This window comes from Physella acuta, unplaced genomic scaffold, assembly GCF_028476545.2.
Source record: "Physella acuta isolate Inbredline_101_S28 unplaced genomic scaffold, ASM2847654v3 ptg000177l, whole genome shotgun sequence".
Lineage (NCBI taxonomy): Eukaryota > Metazoa > Mollusca > Gastropoda > Physidae > Physella > Physella acuta.
In genome coordinates, this window is record NW_026731696.1 from 393404 (window position 1) to 412999 (window position 19596).

A 19596-nucleotide genomic window follows, 5' to 3' on the forward strand; every position below is an offset into this window, starting at 1 on the left:
TCATTCATGCAAAACACAATATAATAAAGATACATAATAATACAGTCTGTGACACGTCCCCCCTTCGAATAAAATTTTGTGTAACAAAATTTATAAATACAAAATTAGTAGGGCAGGATCATGTGCCAGACAACAAAATTTATAAATACAGTATTGGTAGGGCAGGATCATGTGCCAGACAACAAAAAATTGTGTACAACTCAAAGTAGAGTGAAATATATTCATTTTAGACTAAGCACTTGTAGTCATAAATTTATAGTGCATACAAATACAACAGTATGTAGTGACTATATCAGTGATAATTAAAATATGTCAGTGTTTTGAACAAAAACTTTAAATGTACAAGCATTATATTTAATATTTAATGCATCAATATACATTCACATAGGAGGAAAAAATATTTCAATTACCCAATAACTGTAGTATAAACAAGACAAATGAGTTTAATAAATTACCAAACGAGTCTGGTACATGACCTTATTACCAAACATAATACATAGTTGAAATTATCAAAGACTTAATTCAACTCATAATTTAAATAACTATATCCTATGTGGTAAAAAAAACTTCCTTATCATCAAGGTATGTTATTACCACGCATGAGTAATATACTTTGTTGTCTCCCCTAGTCGACCCATTTCAGTCATATCTAGGTTACAACACAACATTCTTGCCTTTCACAGGTATCGACTAATACAATTCATCATTGAGACTTCCGTCTTATTGTTATGCGGAATAAATAGTCTCTAACTTTTACTTTATACATTATTCCCTGTTAATTAATAGTATAGAATAGGTTTAACATAATACAGTTTTCATTCTTTAGATATAGTACACAATTTATGTTTACTCAAACACATTATTTGATATTTATATTACAGTTACAGACTGTATAATATTAATAAACTGTCAATTAATAATTTATCTTAGCATCCTCTATAGCATGAGTAATCGTTCTCGTGCAGTTGACGATGACCTGTATGCCATCTCTCCCTCAAATTGTAGCTTTTAGCTGTGCTACCATAATGTTTTCCTAGATTTCGTATAACTTTTGTTACTTCATTTGTTTTAATATTCTCCTCTGGTTTCTGAACAACGTCAGTAGTTATCTTGCTTTGTGTACGTTCGTTTGGTTCATCAACCAACTCAATATAAATATTATGGCATTGCTTTGGCCTCTCATAATATGTGTTGCGTCGGTAACTTCCATTAGTATACCTATTCACACTTTTGTCATTCTGATTTGAACTTGATACATTATTTCTTAAATGACTGTATTTCTCACATAACTTTCTGTGTACATAATTGTTTCTTCTCTGATTTGCCAACCTATGCCAACATTGATTTTGGTAATGACCTGCTTTTCCGCAGTAAAAACATCTAGATTTTGGCTTCTTATAAACATGGTGACTGTATTCATAGTTTGCAAAATTTCTTTTTCTTTCATTCTGTGCATTAATGACATTAATGACATTCTTATTAACATGGTGACTGTATTCAAAGTTTGATACGTTTCTTTTACTGTCAGTTTGTAATTTATTGACATTGTAGTTTCTAGATATTGTTTCATCTTTCTTAACTTCCTTGTGCTTCTTTATTGATTCAAGTTCACACATAAATTTCTGGGTTAATTTCTCCATTTCTTTGTTAAATTTATTCTTGAGTTCTAGTATATCTTCTTTATAGTTTGATTCCAATTTTCGAAGTAACTCCTCAATAGGTACGTTCTCTTCATTGTGGCTTATTAAGTTCACTGATTCATTAATCATCATTAGTTTATCATGATTCCTGCCATTCTCCGATGGACTTATTAAATCATCACTGCCATTGACTGATGGGCTTATTAAATCATTTTGACTACCATTCTCTGATGGACTTGTTTCTTGTTGACTGCCATTCTCTGATGGACTTGTGATACAACTTTCAATAATATTCTCGTGTACCTGCGTTTGAGTCAATAAAGAGTCAATCTTAAAACATTCTAATGTATCTGTCACCTTTAAATCATTATTAAGTTCAACCTCTGTTTTATCCTTGGGTTTCAATTCTTCCTGGACTATGTTACTCTGTTCTTCATTCCAAAGGTTGCCAATATTTACTTCTTCAAGTTCTGTTTTAAATTCTGTCTGTTCACTTTCTAATTTTGGTTCATATGTGTCTGTTATAGCTTTCATTTCTAATAGTTCTTGTTCATATGCTAGTTCATGTAGGCCTACTTGTTTTTCCAAAGTTTCAGCCCTTTTATCTGCTCTCTGTTTTCTGTTTCTTTTTTTCCGCTTTCCTTTTGGTTGTACAGTCTCCTCTGCTTTATCTACTTCTGAAATTTCTTCTTCTTTTTGCATGTCTGTAATAGCTCTTGATCTATTACACACTATTTCTATCTCACCATCTAATTCTCTCATTACTTTTCCATGAGCTCGTCGGGGTTGTTCTGTTACTTCGTCCCATGCTTCTTTTGTTTCTTCTATGTCTCTTTCAAGTCGATTGGTTGCCCAGGCTATCTGCTTGTTCATCTTCTTAATGCCTTGTGCCCTCGCCATTTCCATATATTCTTCCAGTTCTGTTTCATGCTTGTGCTTTCTGTCATCTTCTTCTCTTTTTGCTGCAATCTTCCTTTCATCATCTTCTATTTTCCAATTCCTTTCTTCTAACCTCCTAGCCCTCTCTTCTTCCTTCCTAGCCTTCTCTTCTTCTTTTCTCTCAGCTTTCGCCTTAGCAGCTTTTTCTTCTCTAGCCTTCTCTTCTTCTTTTCTCTCAGCTTTCTCTTTAGCAGCTTTCTCTTCATCATTCTTTAGTAGATCTTTTATAAACGCCAACCTGTCTTCCTTCGGAATGTCAAGTTCCTTCACTAGTGCTGTATATTTTTCAAAACTCGACATTTTGATATATTTTCTATTTATGACAAAAAAATGTATTAGTTAACAATAGGTAAATGTTAATTAATTTACAATACCCTTTCTTGGTTTCTGGCTTGTTTTAGTTGATTACAGACATCTGGTAATCCAAGAAAAGTTCATAGTACATATATACGTCCAAAAATAGTTCACTTTGTTGATTCCAAAAAGTTGAAAAAAATTCAAAATAGTTCTAGTAGCCTGTTACAGAGTAGAAATTTGTCCAGTTTTAGATAAGACATCTTTAGGAACAGTTTAGGAACAGTTACAAAAATAAACTTGATCTGCTAAATCCAAACAGTAGAAAAACTTGAACAGCTAATCCATATAGAAAAAACTGGAACAGCTAAATCCAAACAGTAGAAAAGAAACACTAAGACTTGATCGGCTAAATCCAAACAGAAAAAACACACAGACGATATTTACTCGACATTGGTGAGACAATATCGAAATAAGGTGATAAAAATTATCACGTTGATGACTTGACTTGAACAAAACGTCTGACTTGACTACAGCAACCCTTCTGACTTGAGTGTAGATAGATGACTTTCAAGAACTTGACGTACTTGGTAAACAGTGGAAGACCACAGACTGTAATATCTCCATTTCTGACATATGTAGCACCAATTCTTCAACCACTTGTGACATCATAAGTAACAGTAATACAATGTAGCAACATCACTTTATTGCCTCCACTTCTGACACCATATGTAACAACATGAATTCTTTGTTGTTATTGTGGGTTCTTCAATATACTCATACGAGCAACAGTAGTTGTGAAACAATAACTTTATTTACACTTTGTAAAGAGAATTAATAGATCCATAGTAAATCCATGGTCACAACTGGTATAAGTACAATCACAGTCAAGAAACAAAGTGTCGTAGTAACATCCTACATTCACAGCCACAGTCCTCAGGTTCAAGTTCTAGCACACAACACCCGTTCACCTTTCGCTCTCTCTTTTATTCACCACTTTCTCTCCCCTTACGTCAATGAGCGATCTCACCCAAAACACGGAAAAACACATGACGATCGCTCAGACAGTCCTTCCGCTAGCCAGGTACTCTTCATTCATGCAAAACACAATATAATAAAGATACATAATAATACAGTCTGTGACACCTAGTTTGAAGTTCATCTATTTATAGCTGTAATGACGTCAGTTTCTGACGGGCCGTGAGTGCAGTGGTCAGCATTGATGTGTGCACGTGACCAGTTTGTGCACACGTGACCAGTTTGTATTGGCCATGATAGCCACGACACACAGGCCGTGACCCCAGAGACACAATCCCTGACCCCAGAGACACGTGACCCCAGAGACACAAGGCGTGAACCCAGAGACACAAGGCGTGACCTCAGAGACACAAGCCACGACCCCAGAGACACAAGCCGTGTCCCTAGAGACACAAGCCGTGAGAGACACAAGCCGTGACCCTAGAGACACAAGCCGTGACCCTAGAGGCACAAGCCGTGACCCCAGAGACACAATCCCTGACCCCAGAGACACAATCCCTGACCCCAGAGACACAATCTTTGATCCCAGAGACACAAGGCGTGACCCCAGAGACACAAGCCGTGACCCTAGAGACACAAGCCGTGAGAGACACAAGCCGTGACCCTAGAGACACAAGCCGTGACCCTAGAGACACAAGCCGTGAGAGACACAAGCCGGGACCCCAGAGATACAAGCCGTGACCCCAGAGGCACAAGCCGTGACCCCAGAGACACAAGCTATGAGAGACACAAGCCATGAGAGACACAAGTCGTGACCCCAGAGGCACAAGCTATGAGAGACACAAGCCGTGACCCCAGAGACACAAGCCGTGACCCCAGAGACACAAGCCGTGACCCCAGAGACACAAGCCGTGAGAGACACAAGCTGTGAGAGACACAAACCGTGAGAGACACAAGCCGTGAGAGACACAAGCCGTGACCCCAGAGACACAAGCCGTGACCCCAGAGACACAAGCCGTGATCCCAGAGACAAAAGCCGTGACCCCAGAGACACAAGCCGTGACCCCAGAGACACAAGCCGTGACCCCAGAGACACAAGCCGTGACCCCAGAGACACAAGCCGTGAGAGACACAAGCCGTGACCCCAGAGACACAATAACATTTTTAATCTTGATATAAATTGTCGCCTGTGAAAAATAAGAGAGGGGAAGTAACAGGGAAGCTACCCGCAAGCTGATTTCTTCAAGTAAGATTATACATGTGGTTTTTTAAAATTTATCTCCCACCCGCCCCCCGTTCCACTATCCTCAAATCTAAGATTACCAGGATCTATTTTAACATGACGTGTTTCAATTGTTTTGTATATTTTAAAAAAATAGACCGATTACATAAGGTTTAAAATAGGTCACATGAGAATAATTTTGACTCAATATTACATTTGTACGTGCACTAATACTTCTGAAAGCTGATGTTACGTAACTAAGTTATTTGAACTGCACGTGTAAAAAAGTTGTGTTTGTGTAGCAAAACAATTTTTTTTTGCTTTGTTATTAAAAAAACAACAAAGAAACATCTTAGTTTTTGATGATGATTCAATATACATTTTCAGGTGCAGCAATTAGTGTTTACCTATCGTTTAGGGGAGCTAGTTGTTGATGCGCATTATAGTAACTGAGAGTGTTAGCCTGATGGTGTAGATGTAATGGTGTTACACTGATGATGGTGTTACACTGATGATGGTGTTACACTAATAATGGTGTTACACTGATGACGGTGTTACACTAATGATGGTGTTACACTAATAATGGTGTTACACTGATGACGGTGTTACACTAATGATGGTGTTACACTAATAATGGTGTTACACTAATAATGGTGTTACACTGATGATGGTGTTACACTAATAATGGTGTTACACTGATGATGGTGTTACACCGATGATGGTGTTACACTAATGATGGTGTTACACTGATGATGGTGTTACACTAATAATGGTGTTACACTAATGATGGTGTTACACTAATGATGGTGTTACACTAATGATGGTGTTACACTAATGATGGTGTTACACTAATTATGGTGTTACACTAATGATGGTGTTACACTAATGATGATTTTACACAAATGATGGTGTTGCACATATTTTGGTGCACTGATTGTGTTATACTGATGGTGTTATACTGATGGTGTTATACTGATAATGCGATATACTGATGGTGTTATAATAATGGTGCGATATAATAATGGTGTTATACTGATGGTGTTATACTGATTGTGTTATACTGATGGTGTTATAATGATGGTGTTATAATGATGGTGTTATACTGTTGGTACTTGAGACCAGATTCTTTCATTTAACATAAGTCGATGCTAGGCTCAAGCAAAGCAAACACAACCATGTGTCTGGATCCTGGGAAACACATCTCTAGCTAACATAGAGGTCATGTACACAATGTGTACAACTTTCGTGTAGGCTTCCAGCAATATCAGACATCACGAATACATACAACCAACATTCGACAAGTCATCCAACATAATAAGCGCATCTTTTGGTCAGTCATCCAACATTTGGTCAGTCATCCAACATTTGGTCAGTCATCAAATATTTGGTCAGTCATGCAACGTTTGGCCAGTCATCCATTCTGTCTATCATCCAACGTTTGGTCAGTCATCCAACATTTTGTCAGTCATCCAACATTTGGTCAGTCATCCATTCTGTCTATCATCCAACGTTTGGTCAGTCATCAAACATTTTGTCAGTCATCCAACGTTTGGTCAGTCATCCATTCTGTCTATCATCCAACGTTTGGTCAGTCATCCAACAGTTGGTCTGTCATCCAACATTTGGTCAGTCATCCATTCTGTCAGTCATCCAACATTTGTTCAGTCATCAGACATTTGTTCAGTCATCCAACATTTGTTCAGTCATCCAACATTTTGTCAGCCATCCAACATTTTGTCAGCCATCCAACATACCAGATGTTATAGGAAACAAAATAAAGTAATATCATTTTAAAGAAAACCTTCACAAGTGCAAAGAAGATTGGACAGAGAGCTATTTCATCCTGGTGTAATCGATCGCTTTAATCTGAAATGTATCAACTCATCGGTTACATTAGAACACAACTGGACACGATAAATAAAACTGCAAGATCAGATACATTTTACCACGTTAATGTGAAATATCATTTCTGTAAGTCACGTGTTCTGTCTCGACCAATGAAAAACGAGGACCCACTCACCATCAGTTGTTTGAAATATGCCTTTCCCGTACACACTACTCTCTGCTAGGGGAAACAACCTAACTCTAATCTCGGCAAAGGGGGGTAACTCCAAGCTACTTTATAATACAACGATGTGTTGAAGATTCGCACAGAAACAATGACGACATCCAACATCCAGACAATACCATTCATCTAGCCACATAATACAGCTCTATTCATCTAGGCAAATAATACAGCTCTATTCATCTAGGAAAATAATACAGCTCTATTAATCTAGCCACATAATACATCTCTATTCACCTAGGCAAATAATACAGCTCTATTCATCTAGGAAAATAATACAGCTCTATTAATCTAGCCACATAATACATCTCTATTCACCTAGGCAAATAATACAGCTCTATTCATCTAGGAAAATAATACAGCTCTATTAATCTAGCCACATAATACAGCTCTATTTATATAGCCACATAATACAGCTCTATTTATATAGCCACATAATACAGCTCTATTCACATAGGCACATAAGATAGCTCTGTATATCTAGGAAACAATATTGTGCTCAAACCACCAAGAAGCAATAATTCTCTCACATTTTCATTAGGTTTACAATTTCCTAGAGTTCGAAACCCTCCTTCACGCAACGGGTTGAATCTGTTTACAAATTAAAGGGCACTTCACATAACTCTTGTCTATAGAGAAAGACATGGTTTAGAGAAAGTGCTCAGAATTAGTAGAGCCTGGGAAGAATTTATTTGGTACCTTTCTATAAATCTTCCAAGGTTGAAAGTAGTTGAGAGCCAAGCCCTCTGCCCCCCCCCCCCCTTCTCACCTGACCCCTCCTGCAAATTCATGAACCCTAAAAAGGATTCCAGACAAAATAGAATCCGCAGTGGACTAATTAATAACGATTGGTCTTCATTAATTCATCGTTCATATACTCCGTCAATATTCCAAATACTGATGGTTGAATCCATCAAATCCCCGATAAGTCTAGTTCGTCACTATCTCGAGTCTAATCGCGTGTATCGATGGTCAGTTCTGGGGAGATGGGATGGGGCAGCTGGTCAGTGGTCACAGCGGGGTTGGGGGTTAGCGTGAAGATGATCGATCTCTACCAGGACCAGCGATCAGTCATGTGATCATGGAGCTTCCAGAAAACAAAACTTTCGGTACTCTTTTGTTTTGGGAGGAAAATATACAGTGTACTTTTATTCTCTCATGAAGGTGAACCAGTAACTGTCTCAATACACAAGTTTTGTTGAGAATTCGTGCATCAGGTTATTGATGCACTAGCCGCGTCCTCTCTGAGAATGTAATAAAATTGTCATTGACGAAAATGTAACAAGTACTAGCATGTAAATCAGATCCGAAATTAGTCGCCGGAATTTGTAACAACTTTCTGTGCAAGAAAACAAATCTACGGAAAAATAAAACGACTTTCTGTGCAATAGAACAGATTCGAAATGAGTCGCCGGAAAAATAAAACCACTTTTTGCGAGTTAAGAAAAGAAACGTAGGCAGGATGCGTGAGATATCTCTAGTTGTGGAACCAAGACGGATCCCATGAATAATGTCAGTGTTTCTCAATTTTTTGGCTCTGGGTTTTTTTTTTTTACTCCCGGATTTTGGCGAAGGCGCGAATTTCGAGGCAATTTTTTGTTCTCTTGTCGATTGAACGCGCTGATAGTTTGGATGATTTCTAGACTTGCTTTGGCCGTACACGTGTCGGAGTACCCGACTCAGTCAGTTTTGTACCGCTTGCGATAGTGTGTGTCCTGCTTAGAGATAGGTTCGGGATAAGGTGTCTCAGCTAGGGATAGATTCACCAAGTTTTTTTCGTGTAATTTAATATCTTAGCTAAGTCCCTAAGCACACCCAGCTCTTTTGGATACACAACTCACGTAAGGGAAATCAAAGGCGGCTGGGCATTATTGCTGACCACACTAACTCTTCATATGCCGAGGTCTCTGAAACAGATGGACTCTACTCGGAGGCGTAGCGACCCTTCCCGGCGCCCGGGGACAAACTTTTCGATTTGCACCCCCCCCCCTCAAACTTTCGATTTCGATTTGCACCCCCCCTCATCCTTTCAATTTATTTTTCCAACCCATTTTGGCGCCCCCTAAGGTCGGCACCCGGGGACATATGTCCCCCCCCCCCCTCGCTAAGCTACATACTCTACTTCATCTGCCCCATGTGTCTTGGGCACGAACGGTAAAAGATGAAGGGATGAAAAACTTAGCTACAAGGCCATCACAAGGTTCGATTTGAACTTATTTTATTGTCAGTTGATAAGCACACGCTTTTTCTTTAAAATGATGGCACATTTGAAATAAAAGACAATTCTGAATAAAAGATGAATGGCATATACAATTATAAATAAACGGAATAAAAAAAATAATGCGTTTGATATCCGAAAAAGTGGGTTTTCTTACATAGCTGAATCAACCGACAAGGCGATTTTATCAATGAGGCTGATGTTTTTTGTTGTAGGCTAAAGATTTAAAGAGATTTATGGGGGAATGACGCGCAGTTATAAAACCTCGATGTAATAAATCAAGTTGTTAAATCACAGAGATTTGGACAAGGCCACTGGGTCATAGCAAGTGTTTGGTTTAGCTCTTTAGCTGAAGTCGACCCTACATTGTCCCCCACTCTTGTCTAGCTGAAGTCGACCCTACATCGCCCCACCCTTGTCCTTTAGCTGAAGTCGACCCTACATCGCCCCACTTTTGTCCTTTAGCTGAAGTCGAACCTACATCGCCCCACCCTTGTTGTGATGTTACGAAAGGATCTTGTTTGAGGTTCTTCTTGTTGCACCAGTTGTGAGGGTGGGAATTTTTAAGAGGCGTAACGAATCCAACAACACAAGTCCAAGTTCAATTATGAAATGTTCTTTATTAACAAAGATATATATTCAAGTTTCTACCTAACTAGCCTATTCTATACTCTCTACTCAGTCTACTGTTTACTACTACTACTACTACTAACTGTTCACTATACTACTAACTACGCACTCCCATGACCACTCCTAACACTATCTAACTGTTCTCTACATAACTACGTCTGATCCATTCTACAACCTAGCACCTTCTGCACTCTTCGCTAGCTACCTGTCAACTGCTGCTAATATCTCTACTGACCCACGCCTCAGTGGTCAGCTGACCGTCCCACGTGACCGGTCAATTCCCGTATTTTTATTGGTCTCTCTCTGACCAACTCGCTATAGCCTGTTTCTGCTATCTACCTGACCTATCCGACGCAACCTTGCGTCATCACACTTGTCCTTTAGCTGAAGTCGACCCTACATCGCCCCCACCCTTGTGTTCGACCCTACATCGTCCCCACGCCCCACCCTTGTCCTTTAGCTGAAGTCGACCCTACATCGACCCCACCCTTGTGTTCGACCCTACATCGCCCCACCCTTGTGTTCGACCCTACATCGCCCCACCCTTGTGTTCGACCCTACATCGTCCCCACGACCCACCCTTGTCCTTTAGCTGAAGTCGACCCTACATCGACCCCACCCTTGTGTTCGACCCTACATCGCCCCACCCTTGTGTTCGACCCTACATCGCCCCACCCTTGTGTTCGACCCTACATCGTCCCCACGCCCCACCCTTGTCCTTTAGCTGAAGTCGACCCTACATCGACCCCACCCTTGTCGTCGACCCTACATCGTCCCCACGCCCCACCCTTGTCCTTTAGCTGAAGTCGACCCTACATCGACCCCACCCTTGTGTTCGACCCTACATCGCCCCACCCTTGTCGTCGACCCTACATCGCCTCACCCTTGTCGTCGACCCTACATCGTCCCCACGCCCCACCCTTGTACTTTAGCTTGTCCACCCCCCCTGCCTACGCCTCTTGGTTCCTCATGTGCAAACAAAGCTCTAGAATTCTAGACAGAAGAGAAAAGCTGAACTATAACGATGGGCTATAAATAGAAGTACCATCAAGCCAGCACGTCTTGGGCGTGCTGCCCACGTCACGGAGCCAAAGAGTTCTAGACACACAACACCGGAAATCAAATGAATACGTCACTTCTGAGATTGAAAAACAGAATTGGAAATTAGAAGTTGGTGGAAGCCACGACTGGTGTTTGAAGTTAACTTGACGTCAAGTACCGGGGTACACTTATTGTTCAGCCGTGGTATGGACATGGTACAGTCGTGGTACAGTCGTAGTTTCGCATAGTACAGTCGTAGAATGCGCATGGTACGGGCATGGTACAGTCGTGGAATGGGCATGGTACAGTCGTAGTTTCGCATAGTACAGTCGTAGAATGCGCATGGTACGGGCATGGTACAGTCGTGGAATGGGCATGGTACGGGCATGGTACAGTCGTGGTAAGGGCATGGTACAGTCGTGGTAAGGGCATGGTACGGGCATGGTACAGTCGTGGTATGGGCATGGTACAGTCGTGATAAGGGCATGGTACAGTCGTGGTACGGGCATGGTACGGGCATGGTACAGTCGTAGTTTCGCATAGTACAGTCGTAGAATGCGCATGGTGCGGGCATGGTACAGTCGTGGAATGGGCATGGTACGGGCATGGTACAGTCGTGGTAAGGGCATGGTACAGTCGTGGTAAGGGCATGGTACAGTCGTGATAAGGGCATGGTACGGGCATGGTACAGTAGTGGTATGGGCATGGTACGGGCATGGTACAGTCGTGGTATGGGCATAGTACAGTCGTGATAAGGGCATGGTACGGGCATGGTACAGTAGTGGTATGGGCATGGTACAGTCGTGATAAGTTCATGGTACGGGCATGGTACGGGCACGGTACGGCCATGGTATAGTCGTGGTACGGCTAGGATGTGTTGTGTGTTTAGCTCAGATGTTATTTGTGATGTTTCCCATGAGTGAGCCAGACTGCTGGTATATGAGCTTAAAATAATAGATTGTATATATTGTATACTCTACATAAACCTAGCTTGATACCACAATGACATGGTTCCATGATCTTAGCTATTGTGATGGTGATCAGTGGCATAGGTGGGCTAGCAGTAAGGTTGAGTTGGACGGTAGCTTTGTTTAAAATAGTGTATTTTAGAGCATGCTTAAAACTAACTGGTCTTGATGATCATGGTGACATCCAACTAGTGAAACAAATTAACAACGATATTGTATAAAAACGGGCAATACTGACTAAAATACAGGAAATTAAGATGTTTTATAGATTTTGATTATCGAGATGTTTTTGTGTAGGCCTATATTCCAATATATTAAGTAAAGGCAGAAATGCGATGACCTAAATAGGCAAGTGTCATATGTTGAGATAAAACCGATACATGCAACAAAGAATGGAGCAGACACTATCTGCTTACATGGACCCATGTGACACAAATTACCAACTCATTACAATCAACGGAAAAATCCATTTCTACAAACACCAACAAGCATGTCAGTCAATGTACTGAAAGAATAACATGTTGTTTTCTTCAAACGTTATAGGTTTTATACTCTCGATGTAAGTAGTGGGGGGGGGGGGGACTAGGTAAGTGTCAAGCCAACATAAAGTTAACACCACTTCAACAAGAAGTCAAATGAATCCAATTTGAAATCATTCTATTAGTTTAAACAAAAGATTGGACCCATTTATCTAACCAGACGTCTTGAGTGTTGTAGCTCTAAATACAATTCCAACTATTTACATCGCGATCTAATTCCAGGATGAGGCTGAAAGATAATTATCGACTCATTAAAATTAGTCGCCCAGACTCATTAAAATTAGTCGCCCAGACTCATTAAAATTAGTCGCCCAGACTCATTAAAATTAGTCGCCCAGACTCATTAAAATTAGTCGCCCAGACTCATTAAAATTAGTCGCCCAGACTCATTAAAATTAGTCGCCCAGACTCATTAAAATTAGTCGCCCAGACTCATTAAAATTAGTCGCCCAGACTCATTAAAATTAGTCGCCCAGACTCATTAAAATTAGTCGCCCAGACTCATTAAAATTAGTCGCCCAGACTCATTAAAATTAGTCGCCCACCTCCCTGAAGAAAGTAGAGTCGAATTTACGTAGATTTTCTCTTCTGGTCTGCGCATGTCTGGGTTTCAGCACGTAGCTGATGTTGACATTAGTCGGTCAGCGTCTCACACAATCATCGCTTGTTGGGGCTATAGAGTGGTCAGTGTCTCACACAATCATAGCTTGTTGGGGTATAGAGCGGTCAGTGTCTCACACAATCATCGCTTGTAGTGAGTGTTGGGGCTATAGAGCGGTCAGTGTCTCACACAATCATCGCTTGTAGTGAGTGTTGGGGCTATAGAGCGGTCAGCGTCTCACACAATCATCGCTTGTTGGGGCTATAGAGTGGTCAGTGTCTCACACAATCATCGCTTGTAGTGAGTGTTGGGGCTATAGAGCGGTCAGCGTCTCACACAATCATTGCTTGTTGGGGCTATAGAGCGGTCAGTGTCTCACACAATCATCGCTTGTAAGGCTTGTTGGGGCTATAGAGCGGTCAGTGTCTCACACAATCATCGCTTGTTGAGGCTATAGAGCGGTCAGTGTCTCACACAATCATCGCTTGTTGGGGCTATAGAGTGATCAGTGTCTCACACAATCATTGCTTGTTGAGGCTATAGAGCGGTCAGTGTCTCACACAATCATTGCTTGTTGAGGCTATAGAGCGGTCAGTGTCTCACACAATCATTGCTTGTATGGCTTGTTGGGGCTATAGAGCGGTCAGCGTCTCACACAATCATCGCTTGTAGGGATTGTTGGGGCTATAGAGCGGTCAGCGTCTCACACAATCATTGCTTGTTGAGGCTATAGAGCGGTCAGTGTCTCACACAATCATTGCTTGTTGGGGCTATAGAGTGATCAGTGTCTCACACAATCATCGCTTGTTGGGGCTATAGAGTGATCAGTGTCTCACACAATCATTGCTTGTTGAGGCTATAGAGCGGTCAGTGTCTCACACAATCATTGCTTGTTGAGGCTATAGAGCGGTCAGTGTCTCACACAATCATTGCTTGTATGGCTTGTTGGGGCTATAGAGCGGTCAGCGTCTCACACAATCATCGCTTGTAGGGATTGTTGGGGCTATAGAGCGGTCAGCGTCTCACACAATCATTGCTTGTTGAGGCTATAGAGCGGTCAGTGTCTCACACAATCATTGCTTGTTGAGGCTATAGAGCGGTCAGTGTCTCACACAATCATTGCTTGTATGGCTTGTTGGGGCTATAGAGCGGTCAGCGTCTCACACAATCATTGCTTGTATGGCTTGTTGGGGCTATAGAGCGGTCAGCGTCTCACACAATCATCGCTTGTATGGCTTGTTGGGGCTATAGAGCGGTCAGCGTCTCACACAATCATTGCTTGTATGGCTTGTTGGGGCTATAGAGCGGTCAGCGTCTCACACAATCATCGCTTGTATGGCTTGTTGGGGCTATAGAGCGGTCAGCGTCTCACACAATCATCGCTTGTATGGCTTGTTGGGGCTATAGAGCGGTCAGCGTCTCACACAATCATTGCTTGTATGGCTTGTTGGGGCTATAGAGTGGTCAGCGTCTCACACAATGATCGCTTGTTGGGGCTATAGAGTGGTCAGCATCTCACACAATCATTGCTTGTAAGGCTTGTTGGGGCTATAGAGCGGTCAGTGTCTCACACAATCATTGCTTGTATGGCTTGTTGGGGCTATAGAGTGGTCAGCGTCTCACACAATGATCGCTTGTTGGGGCTATAGAGTGGTCAGCATCTCACACAATCATTGCTTGTAAGGCTTGTTGGGGCTATAGAGCGGTCAGTGTCTCACACAATCATTGCTTGTATGGCTTGTTGGGGCTATAGAGTGGTCAGCGTCTCACACAATGATCGCTTGTTGGGGCTATAGAGTGGTCAGCATCTCACACAATCATTGCTTGTAAGGCTTGTTGGGGCTATAGAGCGGTCAGTGTCTCACACAATCATTGCTTGTATGGCTTGTTGGGGCTATAGAGCGGTCAGCGTCTCACACAATCATTGCTTGTTGGGGCTATAGAGCGGTCAGTGTCTCACACAATCATTGCTTGTAAGGCTTGTTGGGGCTATAGAGCGGTCAGCGTCTCACACAATCATTGCTTGTAAGGCTTGTTGGGGCTATAGAGCGGTCAGCGTCTCACACAATCATTGCTTGTATGGCTTGTTGGGGCTATAGAGCGGTCAGTGTCTCACACAATCATTGCTTGTATGGCTTGTTGGGGCTATAGAGCGGTCAGTGTCTCACACAATCATTGCTTGTATGGCTTGTTGGGGCTATAGAGCGGTCAGTGTCTCACACAATCATTGCTTGTATGGCTTGTTGGGGCTATAGAGCGGTCAGTGTCTCACACAATCATTGCTTGTATGGCTTGTTGGGGCTATAGAGCGGTCAGTGTCTCACACAATCATTGCTTGTATGGCTTGTTGGGGCTATAGAGCGGTCAGCGTCTCACACAATCATTGCTTGTATGGCTTGTTGGGGCTATAGAGCGGTCAGTGTCTCACACAATCATTGCTTGTATGGCTTGTTGGGGCTATAGAGCGGTCAGCGTCTCACACAATCATTGCTTGTATGGCTTGTTGGGGCTATAGAGCGGTCAGTGTCTCACTCAATCATCGCTTGTTGGGGCTTTAGAGCGGTCAGTGTCTCACTCAATCATCGCTTGTAGGGGCTATAGAGCGGTCAGTGTCTCACACAATCATCGCTTGTAGGGCTTGTTGGGGCTATAGTAATGGGAATCTACAGGATCAACTTCAGACAATGGCGACATTCTATCAACTTTAGACAATGGCGACATTCTATTAACTTTAGACAATGGCGACATTCTATCAACGTCAGTGGCGACATTCTATCAACTTTAGACAATGGCGACATTCTATCAACTTTAGACAATGGCGACTTTCTATCAACTTTAGACAATGGCGACATTCTATCAACCTCAGACAATGGCGACATTCTATTAACCTCAGACAATGGCGACATTCTATCAACCTCAGACAATGGCGACATTCTATCAACTTTAGACAATGGCGACATTCTATTAACTTCATACAATTTAATCAACCAGAACTATATCGGTAATTTATCGAATTCTGAAACTAACAGCATTGAATCAGTTTCAGACAACATTCAATCAACTTCAGACTTCATTTCATCAACTTCAGACAGTCTTTTTATCAACTTCATATCAAACAAGATTCAATCAGGAAGGTAATAAAATCAACTTCTGATTCCTAACTTCAGAAAATCTTCAAGACATTAGCGTAAAAACTGCTTATGTTCAAATTTAGAAAATGAACCTGAGACATTAATTTGATATAATTAACTTGACATGATAACCAACTTCAAAGATTTTGATAACTAACTTCTTAATAAAGAACTTTCGCCCAACACTTTGTAGAACTACCCCTAGAAAAATAGCGTCAATATTCTGCTACAGCATGCCAAGAAACTCAAGGATGAAACCGCTCACGTTTCACACCTCAAGACAACACAATTTTCCTGACAAAAGATTTCTTTTTCCCCCACTCTGTATGAATCTTGTCTTTGTGCATAAAAAAACAAAACAAGAAAAATATATATTTACGTAACATCTGATTATTGTGTGGAAAGTAAAAACACGAGACAAACCCTATTAAAGATTTTTCATACATTTCCTAAGAGGATAAAATTTTTTGTGCCGAAGACAAGACCAGAATGATGCATCATCTGCTTACATGTTCCATTTAAACTTCTCAAGCTGTAGAAGAAGTGTGGATGTACAAAACACGTGGGTGAGCAACTTGGTCACGTGGGTGAGTAACTTGGTCACGTGGGTGAGTAACTTTGTCACGTGGGTGAGTAACTTGGTCACGTGGGTGAGTAACTTGGTCACGTGGGTGAGCAACTTGGTCACGTGGGTGAGCAACTTGGTCACGTGGGTGAGTAACTTGGTCACGTGGGTGAGTAACTTGGTCACGTTGGTGAGCAACTTGATCACGTGGATGAGCAACTTGATCACGTGGGTGAGCAACTTGGTCACGTGGGTGAGCAACTTGGTCACGTGGGTGAGTAACTTGGTCACGTGGGTGAGTAACTTGGTCACGTGGGTGAGCAACTTGGGTCACGTGGGTGAGCAACTTGGTCACGTGGGTGAGTAACTTGGTCACGTGGGTGAGCAACTTGGTCACGTGGGTGAGTAACTTGGTCACGTGGGTGAGTAACTTGGTCACGTGGGTGAGCAACTTGGTCACGTGGGTGAGTAACTTGGTCACGTGGGTGAGCAACTTGGTCACGTGGGTGAGCAACTTGGTCACGTGGGTGAGCAACTTGATCACGTGGGTGAGCAACTTGGTCACGTGGGTGAGCAACTTGGTCACGTGGGTGAGTAACTTGGTCACGTGGCAGTGTACTCACTAGCGGTGTGTTTGAGTATCGGTGTTTGCCCCCCCCCCCCGTATGCGTGCCTAACCAGGGACGTGCACAGTGCCAGAACATTCGGACATCACGTTTCTCCGTCTGCTAGCCTTGGTTCAATGACCTAAGGCGATCTCATGGCATCGTGGTATTAATGGCGTATGGCCAGCGCTTGTATTGAACCAACGATGGATAGCTACGGCTATAGGTCACTATGGCCGTAGTTATCCATCTTTGGTTCCACGATCTATGACCATAGCTAGCCATCGTTGGTTCAATGACCTATGGCCCTAGCTAGCCATCGTAGGTTCAATGACCTATGGCTACCACAGTTAAATGCGTATTCGGTATTTTAAATACCTTTTGTAACTGTCAATCAGCAGTGTGACCTTCAAATCCTCGGCAGGTCAGCAGGTCAGTAGGTCAAAAGAACCAGGAAGCTACAAGCAAAAGCTAACCTCGGCCCATAAGTCAGCAGATCAGCAAGACCAGGAAGTAACAATCTAGAGCTAACCTCGGCCCATAGGTCAGCAGGTCAATAGGTCAGCAAGACCAGGAAGTAACAATCTAGAACTAACCTCGGCCCATAGGTCAGCAGGTCAATAGGTCAGCAAGACCAGGAAGTAACAATCTAGAACTAACCTCGGCCCATAGGTCAGCAGGTCAATAGGTCAGCAAGACCAGACAGTAACAATCTAGAGCTAACCTCGGCCCATAGGTCAGCAGGTCAGCAAGTCAGCAAGACCAGGAAGTAACAATCTAGAGCTAGCCTCGGCCTAACAACAATGTGTCATTTGATGACCTGGCTAAAATATCAAGGCTGATCAAATTCATTTCCTTTAGGGCCACTAAAATAAACAAGTGACGTCACGTGACGACACTGATCAAATTTGTTTCCTTTAGGACCACTTCAATACTTGACGACGGACTCTTATATTTTAAAAAGTAATATTTGTATCACAATTTTAGCAGTGTTTTCATATTTTAAGAAATATATTGTTTTGTGTCTGGCTGTTAGTATCGACCAATAACTCCAATCATACCTAAGCTCAATAAATATTTTTAAAAAAATTAGTTACAAAAAAATCAATGATCGCAATTTTGGAGAGATTTGTTGGCTAAAGTATGGCGTCCTTTTAAAGTGTGACAATTTGGAGAGGGTTAAAAATTGTCACAAAAATTGTGACATGATTTACTGCCGACCCCAAAAATGGCTAGACTAGGGTATATTACTGACGACCCCAAAGACGACATCAATGGCTAGACCGGGCTAGACCGGTGCTGCCTTTTTCCAGGGTCCTGGTTTCTGCCCGGTTTATCCGGTTTCAACGTAACCGGAAAACCGGATCTCTGACCGGCTAGAGTGAACTAACGAGTGCGTGGCCTAGTGGTCAGACCCGGTCGCCCCGTGAGACAAATAATCGTCGGCTCCAGCTATTTGAACATTACGTGCGGCTGGGTGACTGCCTGACTTTAAAGGACGCCAAATCAAAAAGTTCCCGGAAACATCACACACTCAAGTGTAGGCTGACGCTTGTTTTGTGACCTCAAATTTTTGGATTATTGCTGCCTCGCAGAATTTAAAAAAAAAAAAAAATTGAAGACTCGGCATTTTTTGACACTCCATTTCCATCTTTATGAAATTTTAAATATTTTTCTTTGAAGGTTTAAAATATCTAGGTCTGTGGTTACACGCTTAATTTTTTTTTTTTGCAAACATGATGCTTAACAGCCCAACGCTTAACGGATTAACAAGTTAGATGAACCGATTTGGACATAGCTGTGACGTTAGACCTTGATATCTGAGGCTCGCAGTGGATAATCCGTGAGTTATTTTTAGATTTTGATTTTTCGTCCATTAAGTGGCATTATTGGGTCAAGTTTAATTAGGCAACACAACTAGACACACTTATAGAGACAAGCAGCATTTCAGCAAAAAATTGAAGTGATCTTTTGTAAAGTTTTAAGTAAAGGCCGAGTTTTATTTCAACTTAAGAAACAGTGTGCACATGATAATCATTGTGAAATTATACCCACGTACATAAATAACATAGCAACAACAATAGGTCAACACCACGAGCATTACAATACAAAATGTGACATTAGTGTAACGAATGTTCAAGCATATGTATTCATCAATTA

The 19596-nt window shown here is 41.9% G+C and overlaps 1 protein-coding gene across 1 annotated transcript; it reads left to right on the plus strand.

Moving 5' to 3' along the window:
• The first annotated feature begins 15790 nt into the window (after positions 1–15790).
• On the plus strand, positions 15791–17457 carry LOC131936378 (uncharacterized). The gene is made up of 3 exons (XM_059293326.1): positions 15791–16269; positions 16799–17143; positions 17175–17457. Exons 1-3 carry the CDS (start codon positions 15791–15793, stop codon positions 17455–17457), a joined length of 1107 nt encoding a protein of 368 aa, XP_059149309.1.
• Positions 17458–19596: the final 2139 nt, after the last annotated feature.

Coding starts and splice junctions, on each gene's coding strand:
- LOC131936378 (XM_059293326.1), top strand. CDS start 15,791: ATGGGAATCTACAGGATCAACTTCAGACAATGGCGACATTCTATCAAC. Junction 16,270..16,798: donor AACAAGATTCAATCAGGAAG/GTAATAAAATCA, acceptor AAACTTCTCAAG/CTGTAGAAGAAGTGTGGATG. Junction 17,144..17,174: donor TGGGTGAGTAACTTGGTCAC/GTGGGTGAGCAA, acceptor CACGTGGGTGAG/CAACTTGGTCACGTGGGTGA.